The 16126-nt window shown below is 38.6% G+C and overlaps 2 protein-coding genes across 11 annotated transcripts in view; one reads left to right on the top strand and one right to left on the bottom strand.

The window, feature by feature from the left end:
• METTL4 (methyltransferase 4, N6-adenosine) overlaps positions 1-6159 on the bottom strand; it is a 518759-nt gene extending 512600 nt beyond the window's left edge. For 9 of the 10 annotated variants that reach the window (XR_010837044.1, XR_010837043.1, XR_010837045.1 and 6 more), the window contains exons 1-3: positions 5778-6125; positions 4928-5324; positions 3378-3440 (exon numbers count right to left, since the gene is read on the bottom strand). Coding sequence is in view for 5 of the 10 variants with exons in the window: in XM_067015869.1 (XP_066871970.1) it covers positions 3378-3440; positions 4928-5317 (453 nt within the window). In the remaining 5 variants the exon portion in view is untranslated. Of the gene's footprint in view, positions 1-3377; positions 3441-4927; positions 5325-5777 lie in introns of all 10 variants that reach the window. The other variant, XM_059039429.2, reaches the window with a different exon arrangement.
• A 4-nt stretch (positions 6160-6163) lies between these two features.
• The window catches only part of NDC80 (NDC80 kinetochore complex component), a 63033-nt gene continuing 53070 nt past the window's right edge, over positions 6164-16126 (top strand). Inside the window, exons 1-6 of the mRNA XM_059039428.2 lie at positions 6164-6323; positions 7660-7769; positions 9378-9455; positions 12532-12655; positions 12760-12932; positions 13843-13945. Coding sequence (XP_058895411.1) covers positions 7669-7769; positions 9378-9455; positions 12532-12655; positions 12760-12932; positions 13843-13945 — 579 coding nt within the window. The 5' untranslated portion in view covers positions 6164-6323; positions 7660-7668. The remainder of the gene's footprint in view (positions 6324-7659; positions 7770-9377; positions 9456-12531; positions 12656-12759; positions 12933-13842; positions 13946-16126) is intronic.

Below are 16126 nucleotides of genomic sequence, written 5' to 3' on the forward strand. Positions count from 1 at the left end.
AAAGAATGTATAGCAGATGGATGTATATGGATGTATAGCAAATGAAAAGATTCTCAACATTATTAGTCATTAAGGAAATGCAAGTTAAAACCTCAATAAAATACCACTACACACTTAAAAGAATTCCTAAAATCAAAAATCTGATGATATCAATGCTAGTGAGGATATGAAGCAAAGAGAGCTCTCACACTTTGCTGGTGGGAAATGCAAAACACTACAACTACTTTGGAAAGCAATCTGGCATTTTTTTATGGAGATAAATATAACATTAACTATCAAATCAAAAATACCATTCCAGCATGGAAATTTAAAACTCTATTACAAACAACTCTTAAGCAAATCTCTAGAAAACCATGATATATCAATGAAATTTCACATCATGACAATTACAACACAACATATCAGAACCTATGGTATGCTGCAGTGCCCCGAGAAAAAAAAATCATAACATTGAATACTTCCATCCAAAAAAAAAAGAAGAAAAAAAATGAAATAAGACAACTCAGAAAGTCAAAAAAAGAAAAAAACAGAAGGAATACATTAAAATGGATTAAAGCAGAAGTAAGTCAGACATTTTTAAGGTAAATTAATTTGAAAAACAACTAATAAATTAGGCAAACCATTAGCTAATCTATCAAGGAAAAGGGAGTAAATATACAACATAAATAGTGAAGGCAAAATAACCACAGAAGCAGACTATGCATGAACAAATTTGAAAAATTAGATGAAATAGATACTATTCTAAGATAACATAATTTACCAAGATTGACTACAAAAGAATTTTTTTAATCTAAAATTGATTTCCAAAGAGGAAAAAGGAAAAGCTGTCAAAGAAGTATCCCCACAAAAAAGCAACATACTGAGATGGATGCAAAGGGGAGCTCTACCAAACTTTTAAAGAAGAGATTACTTCAGAGAATTGGGGAGAAAAAAAGAAAAACTTCCAACTTCCAACACTGAAATATGTAAATATCTGTATATAATTATATATATATAACAAAAAATTAAATATTTCAAACCAATCTCACTTACGACTGTTCCAAATAAAATAGTAGCAAACAAAATACAGCAGAACATTTTAAAAATAATACATCATGGTCATTTGAATATATACTACAAATGTAAGGTGGTTACATATGATTAAAAATCAAAGGAAAATATCAGGAGAAAGATCCATTCAAGCTCCATAGACGCTTAAAAAACATTTGATAAGGGCTTCCCTGGTGGCGCAGTGGTTGAGAGTCCGCCTGCCGATGCAGGGGACATGGGTTCGTGCCCCGGTCCAGGAAGATCCCACATGCCGAGTGGTTGGGCCCGTGAGCCATGGCCACTGAGCTTGCACGTCCGGAGCCTGTGCTCCACAACGGTGAGAGGCCCGCGTACCGCAAAAAAAAAAAAAATTTTATAAAATTCAGTAACCACATTTGATAATAACACTCAGTAAGTAAGAATACACAGAGGGCTTCCCTGGTGGCGCAGTGGTTGAGAGTCCGCCTGCCAATGCAGTGGACACGGGTTCGTGCCCTGGTCCGGGAGGATCCCACATGCCGTGAAGCAGCCAGGCCCATGAGCCATGGCCGCTGAGCCTGTGCGTCCGGAGCCTGTGCTCCGCAATGGGAGAGGCCACAACAGTGAGAGGTCCGCATACCGCAAAAAAAACCCGATAATATACTGTAATGGTGAGGATGTGCGAAAACAGGCAAAATTATACATTTCTAGTGTGCTAATAAGATGATACAATCTCCACAGCAGCAATTTGGCAGTATCTATCAAAATGTTCCAACCCTCTGACCCAGACTGTCGAAATTTATCCTGCAGGGTCTTCCCTGGTGGCGCAGTGGTTGAGAATCCGCCTGCCGATGCAGGGGACACGGGTTCGTGCCCCGGTCTGGGAAGATCCCACATACCGCGGAGCGGCTGGGACCGTGAGCCATGGCCACTGAGCCTGTGCATCCAGAGCCTGCGCTCCGCAAAGGGAGAGGCCACAACAGTGAGAGGCCCGTGTACCAAAAAAAAAAAAAAGACGAAATTTATCCTGCAGATACCACACATAAATATAGAAAATGGGGCTTCCCTGGTGGCGCAGTGGTTGGGAGTCCGCCTGCTGATGCAGGGGACATGGGTTCGTGCCCCGATCCGGGAAGATCCCACATGCCGCGGAAAGGCTGGGCCCGTGAACCATGGCCGCTGAGCCTGCGCGTCCGGAGCCTGTGCTCCGCAGCTGGAGAGGCCGCAGCGGTGAGAGGCCCGCGTACCGCAAAAAATATATATATATATATAGAAAATGACATGTGCATACTATACCTAAATGTCAGCAATTAAAGATTAAGTAAATAAAAGTAGGAAAGACACTGAGATCTAAAACAATTTGTACCCTCTGTTTCCTCTCATTTCTTTAACTCCCAGATCTCAATAACCTCTGAGTTCTAGAAATACATCCTTCATCTTATTCACTTTCTTCTGCCACTATCTTAAGTTGTTTTACCTACTGACAGTAGGCTTTTATAACTCAGAAAATTTCTGGACTTAACCAATATAGCATAAGTTTACTTATGTTAAATATGTAAATTAGAAGTATATGAGATTTTAATAAAAATCGGTTTAAATTGTTCATTACAATAAAAGTAATGATAAATCACTCCACTGTTAAATTCTAACCTTGATCAAAATGATTGCTTGAGGGACTTCCCTGGTGGCACAGTGGTTAAGAATTCGCCTGCCAATGCAGGGAACACGGGTTCAAGCCCTGGTCCAGGAAGATCCCACATGCCACAGAGCAACTAAGTCTGTGCGCCACAACTACTGAGCCTGCGCTCTAGAGCCCGCAAGCCACAACTACTGAGCCCACAAGCCACAACTACTGAGCCCGCGAGCCACAACTACTGAAGCCCGCACACCTAGAGCCCGTGTTCCACAACAAGAGAAGCCACTGCAATGAGAAGCCTGTGCACCATAATGAAGAGTAGCCCCAGCTCGCCACAACTAGAGAAAGCCCGGCAGCAGCAATTAAAACCCAACGCAGCCAAAAGTAAATATAAATAAATAAATAATAATGTTTTAAAAAATGACTGATTGGGCTTCCCTGGTGGTGCAGTGGTTGAGAGTCCGCCTGCCGATGCAGGGGACATGGGTTCGTGCCCTGGTCCGGGGCTCCGCGGCTGGGCCCGTTATCCATGGCCACTGATCCTGTGCGTCCGGAGCCTGTGCTCCGCAACGGGAGAGGCCACAGCAGTGAGAGGCCCACGTACCGCAAAAAATAAACAAATAAATAAAAATGACTGATTGATATTTAAGAACATCCTTATTTACGTTGTCCATTTATTTATACTAGTTCACATTAACCTTCCAAAGTCATCAATGAATATTTTACAACGTACCTTTGTATGGTATTCCATAGCATCCAATTCACCTTGATTGAAAACAACACATCTCTTACGCTTCTAAAGAGTAAATTACAGGGAAAAAAATTATGTGGCCATCCATCAAAATAATGATATTTTGAAATATATTAGTACTTCTTTTTTATCACATTTTCCATATTGTATATCTCATTCTTTAAGAGGTAATAATTAACTACTGAGGTCAAAATAAGTGCAAAGAGTGTGGACTGGGGAGGTAAGATTTCCCACATAATAATAATTATTATTATTACTTCAAACTTAATGGGTGATAAAAGGCCATGTAGGCGTTATCTACTATTAGTAAGAACTAGTACAATGTAATAAAATGGCACTGACATCCATAGAACACAAGGAAACTGTGACACTGTATAAGAGACACCAAGAGTCATCTATCAGTTGATATATGGTATAATTATTCTGAACTTTCTGAATTTCTATAACAAAAACAATTTGCAATATACTTTTAATAGATCTGTATGTGTAATCTGAGGATTAGGTATAAATAAGATATATTAACACTGTTCTACATCTAACAACTCCATAGCAGAGAACATGTAAGACTGCAATATAGAGCAGGGACTTTGTTACTTTTCATTGCTGAAATCTCAGTGCCTACATGGTGGCAAACTCCTAGCAGGCTAACAACAAAAGTTCTTGTGTTTAATAAATACATGGACTCTCTATTACTTCCCTTATTCTAATTCTCAACATGCTTTCTTATTTAGTATCTTTCTTCCCCACTCAATTGTAAGATCTAAAAAAGGCAGAGATTTTATTTATCTTATTTCATCAATCTTTGTACAATAGCACATAGAAAGATCTCAAACATTTATTGGGTGAATAATGAATGTAATTCCTATCTCTAACAAAGAAAATGTTAATATAATCTATCTGAAATGTATTTTGTGTAATCACCTCTGAGCTCTTCAAATACATAAAAAGTATTCAAGCATAATTAATCTGACTCTATATGGCATTCTCAAAACTTCTGATTGCACCAATGTGTATACAAATATATATACTTTAAGAATATATATTTTCCATAGTAGCTGTCTAGCTTTATCACTAGAAACTTTACAAAAATATCACCCTTCTTCCAAACATTTATTATACAAGCTTATCCCCAAAGGATAAATCTCTAAAATTCCCCCTTTATACTGCTATATACTACTTTAGAATTTTACAGAGAAAGAAACATATTTTTGAGCAAAAATAGGTGTAAAAACATGCAATTAATACAAAAACCTAGGCAGACAGGGTTTCTTTTTTTGTTACTTAGTTTTGTTTGTTTAATTTACAGAGCATTCACTTTTGAATCAACTTTGCTTACTTCTGAAATACGCAAATTTGGCCTTCTAAGAATGGTAGAATGTTAGCAAAAAGTTTAAAATCACTCTGGATATGCTAAAGTCTTATTATGCTTTATTGACTATTCTTTATACTTAGTAAATCACAAGATATATGAGATGCTGGAATAATAAATTTGTGTTCTCTGTAGAAAAATTTAAATTTCTTAAACTTATTACCTTCCCATTAACAGAAATGGAGATTTCTTTCTTAACATCATTTACTAGCTCCTCCTTTTCATTACTTTGTTGGCATTCTTTGTGAATAGCAGAAGTTATATAAGGTTTGGTGACATCAAACAGTTCAGATCGAAAAACATATTTTTGTATGAACATTTCACAATTTCCTCCATCATCATTTTCTGGCTTAGTGGTAGAAGCAATACAGGTAGCAGAGGCTCCAAAAGAGGACATAGAATCCATGTGAAGAGTATCAAGGTGAACAGAAGAAGTAGGCTCATTTTTACTGCAACAAGGTTCATGATGCTGGTGAAGTTCATAACTTATCTTGTTAATGAAAGAAAGATGATCCAGTAACCATCCTGGTGATAGCTCATGCACCACAGACATTCTCTTCCTTTAAAACAAACACACACCTCTGAGAATTAGACAGTAGAAGTAAAACCCAACTTTCCTGATTAAGTTCTAAACTCAGACAGGAAAGGTGACGTGCCCAAAATTATAACTGGTTGGTGGCACAATTGCTACAAGACCCAGGTATCCAAACTTCGGCTCTGAGCTGCCCTCCCGCAACCCACCACTCTCCAAGTTTGGGGCTGTGTTTGCCTCAGAGTTCAAACGCAGGGAAGCGGGGATGTCATATTTTAGCAAAGTAACCTACTGTGCTCAGGTCACTTTTCTCTCCTAATTCTCAGCTCCACACTGGATCATCCAGCTTTCCGCAGGCCACCGCTAGAGCACCTGGAACCCCAGAGAGCACTCAAGGTCTGAGCCCGAACCCTGGAGGCGGCCTCAGCAGCGCGACCCTGGGGCCGACTGCGCCCACTCTCGGCCGTCACTATCTCCTTACCTCGCCGCCTCCCTTGTCAGAAAAGTGCACGCCGCCTTCCCAGACTTGCTTCATGAAACAGCACCCATCTAAACAGTGGTCCTGAAAGACACTCCTCTCAGGGCAAAGGAAAAAAAAATCTCCTTTTCTAACAGTCAACAGGAGCCGCCATGTTGCTGTACGGAAAGAACGTTTCCAGGGCTGCTTAGAGCGCTCTGCTCGCTACTCAGGGACATAAAGCGCTCGGGTGTTCACAGCTAAATTTAAGGGTCGCACCAGACTTCGCATAGGACGCTTACAGCTGCCGGGAGACGCCCGAGCGCCCCCGTGAGGCGGCAGCACTTCACCAACACGCAGAGTTCCGGCGACGAGCGGCGCGCGAGAGCTGCGCACGCGCGCGCATGTCGTGCGCGATGACGTCAGCGCCGCCGGAGATTTTAAAATTCGAACGGCGCTGGCGGGTGGAGGAAGGAGGTCGTGTTTTGGCGGCTGACGTCCTGTCTAGCGGGCAATAGCACGGTTTACAGCAGTTCGGTCCCTGCGTCGTATCGGGAAGCTGGAAGAAAGGTGACTAATGACTTTGGGTTAATTTTGTTCCGGCAGCACTGGGCTAAAGGGAGAACGCCAGGGCGCCAAAAAGTTAGATTCACGGGCCCTGAGGAACGACGTTTTGGTGTTTGCTGTTGTAACCGGCCCCCGGGCCCCATCTGTGCGAGGCGCTAGTTTCCCGGAGTCCAATAAATTTCTTATGGCAGTGATTTTCCAAGGGAGAAGGGGAAGGCCAAGGTGACACTGGTGGGGTGAAGAGAACATGGAGAGAGGAAAAGGGGAAGAATGGATGGGAGCAGGGCGAGGAAGGACGAGATGAATAACTGTTTGCTATGGTGCGTTTGAGATACCAGTGTAACATCCTGGTGGCCGTGTAAGGAGTACATCTGAAAGTCTTAACCTCAGATTTTAAGAGTACATTTTAAGTGGAGATTGGGAGTGGACATATAGGTGAGAGTGGAAAAGTTTAATAGATCAGAAGCGTATACTGAAGAAGAAATAGCCAAACAAAGAAGGAAAGAGTGTAATCAGTTTAAGAGACAAAGGAGAGCCCCAAGAAGTACAAGGATAACCACAGATGTCCACTTTCTTGGAAACCAGGGCAGGACCTGGAAGGGCGAGGTGTATAGTGTCTAATGCCTCAGAGTTAAGATAGGATCAAAAGATTTGTCAGTCATGAGTATCTCAGGAGGCAACCGTTTCAGTAGATGGGAAGGGAATGAGATGTGAATGTGGCCTGAGAAAATGGAAGCAGTCTGTAGACCAGATCATTTATCCTTGTTGAGAGGGAGATTGAAGCACGAGGGGCAGTAATTGACGAGGGGCAGTAATTGAATAATGTAAATGGGAAACAGTAGGTTAAGGAGAGAGCAGGAGAGATGGACATTAGGAAAAGAAAACTGAGTAGCTCTGTTCCAAGACCAAAGAAAAGGAAACATCAGGTAGTTCTTGTCAGTAGCCTCTGACTTCCCATTGAAATAGGCACAGCCAACAGTGGTGATGTGGTCTGAGTTAGGATTTAGGAGTTTAACTACCATAAATACCCTGTGAAGGTAGGAATCATACCTTATTCACCTTTGTATTGTTTGCATTGCTTGCACACTCCCTTGTACATGGTAGGCAGTTAGTAAGTGTTTATGTGTATTGAATATTTTTTAATGGAATTAAATAGATAGATGTTCCCTGCAAATGAGGACTTCACCTTACATGAACAAGCAAAGATAGACCGGGAAAGATTATCTTGAAAAAACTGAAACTTGGCTGCCTTTCTGTTTGAGAGTAAAGATAATAGTTGTTTCTTAATGTACCATCTGTGTCTGGAAAGACTTGTTCATTACCAAATTCGTGAATGCAGGTCATAAACATGAAACGCAGTTCATTTTCCACCGGTGGTGCTGGGCGCCTCTCTATGCAGGAATTAAGATCCCAGGACTTAAATAAACCAGGCCTCCATACCCCTCAAACGTGAGTACCTATGCCTTATTGTCTTTGGCAAAGAAATCTGTAAAGGAGGTTAATACCAAGATGTAGTATGAGTGATACTGTGATGAATCTTATCTGTTCTCAGTGGTACCTAATTTGGAGTCAGTGAAGGCTAAAAGTGGGCGTGTTACTAGGTGTTGTGTTTTATCTCATTTGATAGTTAAATCTCCAAAGCCACATCTTTTGCTAGGCAATCCCTGAGGGACTGCTAATTCCTTTTCAGCACTCTTTCACTCTTTTATTTTCCTCCTTTACTTTAGATTTAGAGCTGCTTGTTTGAGCAGGTTCTGTGCTGTAACTTCTATTTACTGAGGTGTATCCAGCTAGCACAGTTCTCAATGAAAGGTATTATTTGCCCTGACAATTAGCTGCAGTTTAGTAGCAGCCTACAGAACACCACTTCTCCAAACTATTTCCTCAGGATTCACTGGGAAAAAAAAAGGTGCCTCAAAGAACTTGCTATCACTATAGTCAATATCCTGTAATGATCTGTAATTGAAAAGAATCCGGAAAAGTGTGTGTGTGTGTGTGTGTGTGTGTGTGTGTGTGTGTGTGTATTTCAGTCACTTTGCTATACCCCTGAAACATTGTAAATCAAATGACTTCAATTTTTTTAAATTTTTTTAATAAAAAATAAAATGAGGGAAAAAAAGAACTTAAAATCATAAACTAATTTTTCCCTATGAATGAATTTCTTACAATTAAGAGAAGACTATGTGTAACCATGTTGAGTGCTATCAGTCCTTCTCTATTACCAAGGTAAAAGTTACTTGCTAAGTGTTCTTAAGTTACTTGGGTTTACATAGTATGAGCCTCTGCTACTTTTAGAAATCTGAAATATTTATATATATTTTTCTTCTGAAATAAGAGAAATGTTTTGTAATGTTGCACATCACTACTCCAAAAGATTTGTGCCTTGAATGCAATTCAAGGCTAAAAGGCTGCCTTTGTTTCTGGTCTGTAATTGATGCAATGTATGTTCTTAATTGTAGCTGCAGTCTAATAAAGAGTGAGCCTCAAAAGAAAAAATGTTAAATGTGGCAATCATTCTATGATTGAAAATATCTATTTTAAGTCATTTCTTTTCCTTTGAAGTTGTTATCCATAAATGTACATATTTTAGGATAATTAAAATTACAATGTAGATAAGGGGTTTTTTCCTCCTTTTTTCTGAACGTTTTAGTGTTAATGCTCATACTGTGTTGTAAGCCTATCCTATTTTTGATAACTATGATTGCTGCTAAAAATTTTCATGATTTTGGGCTTCCCTGGTGGCGCAGTGGTTGAGAGTCCGCCTGCCGATGCAGGGCACACGGGTTCGTGCCCCGGTCTGGGAAGATCCCACATGCCGCGGAGCGGCTGGGCCCGTGAGCCATGGCTGCTGAGCCTGCGCGGCCGCAGCCTGTGCTCCACAATGGGAGAGGCCGCAACAGTGAGAGGCCCGCGTACCGCAAAAAAAAAAATTCGTGATTTTGAATTATTCTTATAGGTAATGAGGAAGAGGGGTTGGTTCCAATGTATTTACAAAAGTTTCTTGAACTAATATTTTTCCACTTATTTAAAGAGTTTGTTTTTCTTCTTTTCTTAAAGCAAAGAGAAATCAACCTTTGGAAAATTGAATATAAACAAACCCACATCTGAAAGAAAAGCCTCTGTATTTGGTAAAAGGTAATGATTTTTTTTAAATTAATTCTAATGGAAGGGATTCATCTAGCCATGCATTGAGCTAGATGCTGTCAAAATACAAAAAATTAGATAGCATGGTCCCTTTCAAGAGAAAGTTATAATCTAGTTTTCCTCTGTTTTAAATGGTTAAAATGGTTATATTTGGCTTTAGGTTGTGCTGAGATATATCAGCACATTTAGACCACTATTTCATTGTTACGAGTGAATACTTGATTGAAAATTCTACACATAGCTTTCACATACTATGGAATCATAGCATTTTAAAATTAGGAACCACCATCTAGTTCAACATTTTAGCCAAAGACTTTTTTATACTCAAATATTAAGGACTCCAGGGCTTCCCTGGTGGTGCAGTGGTTGAGAGTCTGCCTGCCGATGCAGGGGACACAGGTTCATGCCCCTGTCCGGGAAGATCCCACATGCCGCGGAGCGGCTGGGCCCGTGAGCCATGGCCGCTGAGCCTGCGCGTCCGGAGCCTGTGCTCCGCAACAGGAGAGGCCACAATAGTGAGAGGCCCACGTACCACAAAAAAAAAAAAAAAAAAATTAAGGATTCCAAAGAGCTTTTATCTTGTGGGCTATATCTATTGATATTAACTATATTAGAAGATGAAACTGAGAAAAAAATTAGTACGTATTAATTCATTTTAAAATAACAATAACCCAAGACTGCGCTTGTGATCCAGTGATAAAGAATCCGCCTTCCAATGCAGGGGACATGGGTTCTATCCCTGGTCAGGGAACTAAGATCCCACACGCGACAGGACAACTAAGCCCACGCGCCACAACCACTGAGCTCACGCACCTCCACTAGAGAAGAGAAAACCCACACGCCACAGCTAGAGAGAAGCCTGCGTGCTGCAATGAAGAGCCCGCACGTCGCAACAAAAGATCCCACATGCTTCGACGAAGATCCTGTGTGCCAAAACTAAGACCCGAAGCAGCCAAATAAATAAATTAATTAAATAAGTAAATATTTTTTTAAAGTAAAATAAAATAACAGTAACCCATTACATGTTAATACAAATAACATGCTTTAATTTTTTAAAAACAAAACTATTTCAGTAAGAATGACATTTATATTTTTGCAAATCTCTTTAATGTCTGGCTTAATAGAAGATAGCTAAATTCTCATATCTGCTTCTGAATTCAGTCTGTTATAATATCTGACATCATGTAGCCAGCCTCTGGAAAACTCCACTGTACACTCAACGAAAGAATGAGAATGAAAGGTGTGAAAAAAATCTTAATTTTATTGTGAAAATAGTTTTGATTTCTCGATCCCTTAGGGCATACTTTGAGAACCACTGTCTAGAGTACATCAGTAGTTGCCTAGGCTGGGAGTAGGGTAAGGATTGACTGGTAAGGGGGATAAGATTTGGGATGATAGAAATGTTTAATATCTTGATTGTGGTAGAGATTACACAGGTGTAAATATTGTCAAACCTCATCAAATTGTATTTAAACAGGTGCATTTTATTCTAAGCAATTATACCTCAATAAAGTTAATTTTTTAAAGAAATTTCCAACTCCAAAATAGAGAAACTGTTCATCTCACCAAAAACAAAATATAACTTTGTTTTAAAACAAATGTTTATTTAATTATTTTGAAAATATTTAGAGATGACATATTTGTTACCTTATGAAAAGTCTTTGTCATGAACCCAAGTTAAACTGTTTCTGGTGTTTATTCTAGATGATAAAAAATCTTAAGGCATTTTTGTAATGTAACTTTCATCTCAGAGCTGAATGTCAGAGATACTGATGATAATGATTATAGAATCTAACTTTTGCTGAGCATTTTTGTAAGCCAGAAAAGTGCTATTTTATATCTCTTTTTATCAATCCTCAAAACTGCCCTATGTGTAGATACTGTTATTGTCTTCATTTTAGACATTAGGAAATTAAAGCACAGAGGTTAAATAGTTTACCCAAGGTCATACAACTAGTAACAGAGACAGAATTTTTAACCAGACTCTGGTTCTAGACCCTATTCTCTTAAACTATAAGTTGAATGATACAGTATTTTGATTGGTTGGGAAATTCTTTTGTAATTTAAAAAGCTCTCTATTAGTACAGTTTTGTGTAGAATAATAGCTGTCTATACATGTATTCTTTCCTAGTAAAAAAATATTAAAGATTAAGTAATAGCAGTATGTAGAAAAGTGGATCTCAAATAGCAAATTCTTAGGGAAAGAATTAGCTAACTAGCTAGTTAATCAGAGCAGTGGCATCAGAGAGCCCAAGCTAAAGAACTTTTAGAACCTGGTCAGGAGAGAACTTGAAAGCAGCAAGCAAACATGCAGGGAGAAATTGTTTTGATGAACAGAGTTCAGACATTACAGCAGTGTTCATTGTAACTCAGTTTTGTGACATCTGTCCAGAAAGGAAAATTATTGTCCCAAGGATATTTAATAAACTACAATGGTTAGGTAAATTGGGCCACAAAGAGAAGCAAAAGAAACCATTATAAAGATTTAAACAAATGATGTTTTGTTTTGAGAGGAGGGGCTTAAGATGGAGCATATTTGCTATAACTATTAATGACTAAAAAGTAGCAACATATATTTATTGTAAATAACAATCAGATACATAATATTGCACGACACAATAACGTTCATGAAAACAAGCACAATCTGTTTCAACATCTCAAATTTTTCGCAATACATAATGGCAAATAAAGGGGTTGGAAGTGAAGGAGCAATCATGGAGGGGCAAGTAGGATGTTGAAAGAATCTGGGTTATTGAAAAGACCTGCAGAACAGTTGGTGCAGAAGACCTAGTGGACTCAAAATGCACAGTTTTAGAGGATGATGTATGTGTTAGTAATGCAGAGCACCAGAAGTGTATTTTTCTTCCCACCTCATTTTATACTTTAATCTTCATTATTTGCTCTTTTTTTCTCTGCTTTGTGTAAGAGAAATCTTAGCTAAATAAAAACCAAAGAATTGAACTTTAATGTTTGATGCTGATGTTAAAATATAAAATTGCCTTGAAATAATTTAGGCTTGACCATAGAAGGAAATAATTTTGACTGACTTTTAAAAATATGTTTGCAGAACTAGTGGACCTGGATCCCGGAATAGTCAATTTGGTATATTTTCCACTTCTGAAAAAATCAAGGACCCAAGACCACTTAATGACAAAGCATTCATTCAGCAATGTATTCGACAGCTCTGTGAGGTATTTTATAATCTTAACTATTCAAAATTGTTAGTGTTTTCTTAAGTATTTTTCAATAATTTTCCTATTGTAAAATGTTTGACATTTCATAAAAATTATTATAGTTTCTTTCAGAAAACGGTTATGCATATAGCGTATCCATGAAATCTCTACAAGCTCCTTCTGTTAAAGACTTCCTAAAGATCTTCACTTTTCTTTATGGCTTCCTGTGCCCTTCGTATGAACTTCCTGACACAAAGTTTGAAGAAGAGGTTCCAAGAATCTTTAAAGATCTTGGGTTTGTATGTTATATTTCTTATTAGCCTAGAGAGATTGTTGGAACACAGAAAAGAATGAAACTCAATAAGTGTGTAGGGTTTCCCTGGTGGTGCAGTGGTTGAGAGTCTGCCTGCCAATGCAGGGGACACGGGTTCGTGCCCCGGTCCGGGAAGATCCCACATGCCACGGAGCGGCTGGGCCCGTGAGCCATGGCCGCTGAGCCTGCGCGTCCGGAGCCTGTGCTCCACAACGGGAGAGGCCACAACAGTGACAGGCCCGTGTACCGCAAAAAAAAAAAAAATAAGTGTGTAAAGATTTTGAGTTGGAGAAATAATATATTTTAAGATGGTCACTATGGGCCACATATGCAAGATAAATTGAAAAGGCAAAAAAAAACAACTTTTTGGAGATTATTACTGAACTACAGATGATAGATCATAAAGCCCTCAACTACCGATGTGACGAGGAATAGATAGAATAGGCTAGATACTGCAGATTTTATAGAAACAGAAAAGATGGGATTGAAGGCCTGGTGAAAATGGAGTAAGAAAGTCCAGAAAAGCCTGTGTAGAATAAACACAGAGAGAAATGGATTTGAGGAGGAGAAATACATACATGTGGTTTATTTGGAGTACATTGGATTTGAGGGAACAGTCGTTCAGGGGAGAAGTCCAGCATGTTGGTTGTAAATCAAGTTCTGCAGCTTAGGGGATATATGTACAAAGTAATCTGCAGAGAAAAAAAACAAAATACACAAAACCATTGGAGGGTAAGAAGACAAAGGAGAGAATCTCAACAAGTATCTTCCTTCTAAACAAGTCGAGACTGGTGGTATATATGTGAAATTTTTTTAATGTAATTTCTAGCTTAATTTAGCCATTATTTTTACAAAATTAACATACTGGCTTATGTTTTCTGATTTTTCATAGGTATCCTTTCGCATTATCAAAAAGCTCCATGTATACAGTGGGGGCCCCTCATACATGGCCTCACATTGTGGCAGCCTTGGTTTGGCTAATAGACTGCATCAAGGTATTTGATTTCTCATTTTAATTATATATATAGGAAAGATTTATTTTTTCCTCAGGGTATTTCTATTTCTCTCCCAATCGTGCTTTTACCAACAGTTTTCAGTTTTCAAAGCATGTTTGACTTTAAGTTCTTCCAAATGTTAATATATGATTCCAGAGGTGAGAAAAGGAAATATCACAATGACAAGGAGATCATTTGTTTTCATGAGGTTTTACAGCTCAAAAACAAACAAACAAACAAACAGAAAAAAAAAAAAACACAGCAAAATAAGTCAGTAGGAATTTCCCCAATAACATGAATTTGGTTTTCTTCCCCTTTTTATTTAAAATCCATATTCTTGGGCTTCCCTGGTGGCACAGTGGTTGAGAGTCTGCCTGCCGATGCAGGGGACGCGGGTTCGTGCCCCGGTCTGGGAAGATCCCACATGCCGCGGAGCGGCTGGGCCCGTGAGCCATGGCCACTGGGCCTGGGTGTCCGGAGCCTGTGCTCCGCAGCGGGAGAGGCCACAGCAGTGAGAGGCCCGCATACCGCAAAAAAAAAAAAAAATTAATTAATTAAATAATTAATAAATAAATAAATAAAATCCATATTCTTTGCAAAAGTTCTGGAAAATACAGAAATACAGAAACGCGTACACAGAAATTGGTATACTCATAATCCCACAACTGAGAGGCAACAACTTAAAACATTTCCTTAGGATATAGTTTTAAAGGTGCATTTTTGCTATGCAAATTATGTGTATTTTTTCAGCTTTTGATACATATTGACAAATTTCCCTCCAGAAAAATTGCACCAGTTAAAAAGTCCTCAACAATGTCTGAGAATACCCATTTTCCCACATGATAGGCATTATTGTTTTAAAGTCTTTACCCATTTGGGAGGTGGAAATGTAGCTTGTTTTAATATATTATTAAAGTGATTATGTTTTTGTATGATTTATCATTATCATTGCTATTTCTTATAACTTGCTTATATGTGCTTTTTTGGCTTATTTTATATTTCTTTATTTCTTTCTGGTATTACTATAAGCCTTTATATATTGAACTCCTTACATATTAAGCTTATTGATGTTTTTAATAATTGACAACATGACAAGCAAAAGATAATTTTTTTTGTATTTGCAATTTTTGTTTTTAAACTTGAATATTCACACATTATAACTGCGTATTCATGTCTTTTGACTTTTTTATCTTGTTTATTTGCAAGATCGCCATTTTGTATGTCAAAAAGAGTTGAATTGGGTAAATAAGCTCTTATGTATATGGTGCAAATGTTTTTCCCTCATTATCCTTTTGATTTATGTGCTGTATTTTAATTGGTTGCAAACGTAAATATGTACATTTTTACCTAGTCTAATGCAGTCTCTTCCTTCTATAGCTTCTGAGTTTCCTGTCCTACTTAGTGCTGGAATCCTTAGAACTAATACTGTCCCCTGACATTCTCTTGGCCATCAGCAAGCCCACAACTAAATGTAGGAGGCACTGGGGATGGATTTTGACCCAGGAAATATACTGGTACATTCAGCACCACCAATTTTCAAGAGAGAAGTAGAAATCCACTACCATAGTCCATTAATAGAACTTAAATTTCTTTGAACTTTATGTATAACTTTTATGCATTCAGTTTGCCTCTCTTCAGAGACACACGTGGACATTGGGTAACCACCTCTCTGCTCTTCCCTCCAAATACTCCTGTTGTCATTAGAACACCTTACCCTTGTTTGCCTAAGCAGCTTAGGTCATTGTTATGTTTTAAGGAGATAGCATTTCCACAGTGATACAGAAGCTTCTGTATGGAGTACCTGCTTTGGCTTCTATCGGGGAGGGACGTCTTGAGATGCCTCCAAGTCCATTACGTAGACCTGGAGGCATAGGTTGAAATCCCCTCCTTCCTATCTTAATTTGCTTGAGGTAGTGCAACTGAACACTATAGCAATGTAAGAATCAATGAGAGAGCATTCATAGGTTTCTTATGCTTTCTTTCCCACTTAACAGAATCCTAGGTAATTAGCCACACTTAGGATGGTCTCCATTACTCCCATGTTTTTTAAAAAGTGCTTTCGCTTTTTTCCCTAGTATTTTTATGGCTTCTTTGTATTGTGTTTAAGTCTTAAACAATCTGCAATTTATTTTAACATTAAAGAAAAGGAAATTTTATTTTTTAAATGGCTTACTCATATAT

Source organism: Kogia breviceps, chromosome 15, assembly GCF_026419965.1.
Source record: "Kogia breviceps isolate mKogBre1 chromosome 15, mKogBre1 haplotype 1, whole genome shotgun sequence".
Classification (NCBI taxonomy): Eukaryota; Metazoa; Chordata; class Mammalia; order Artiodactyla; family Physeteridae; genus Kogia; species Kogia breviceps.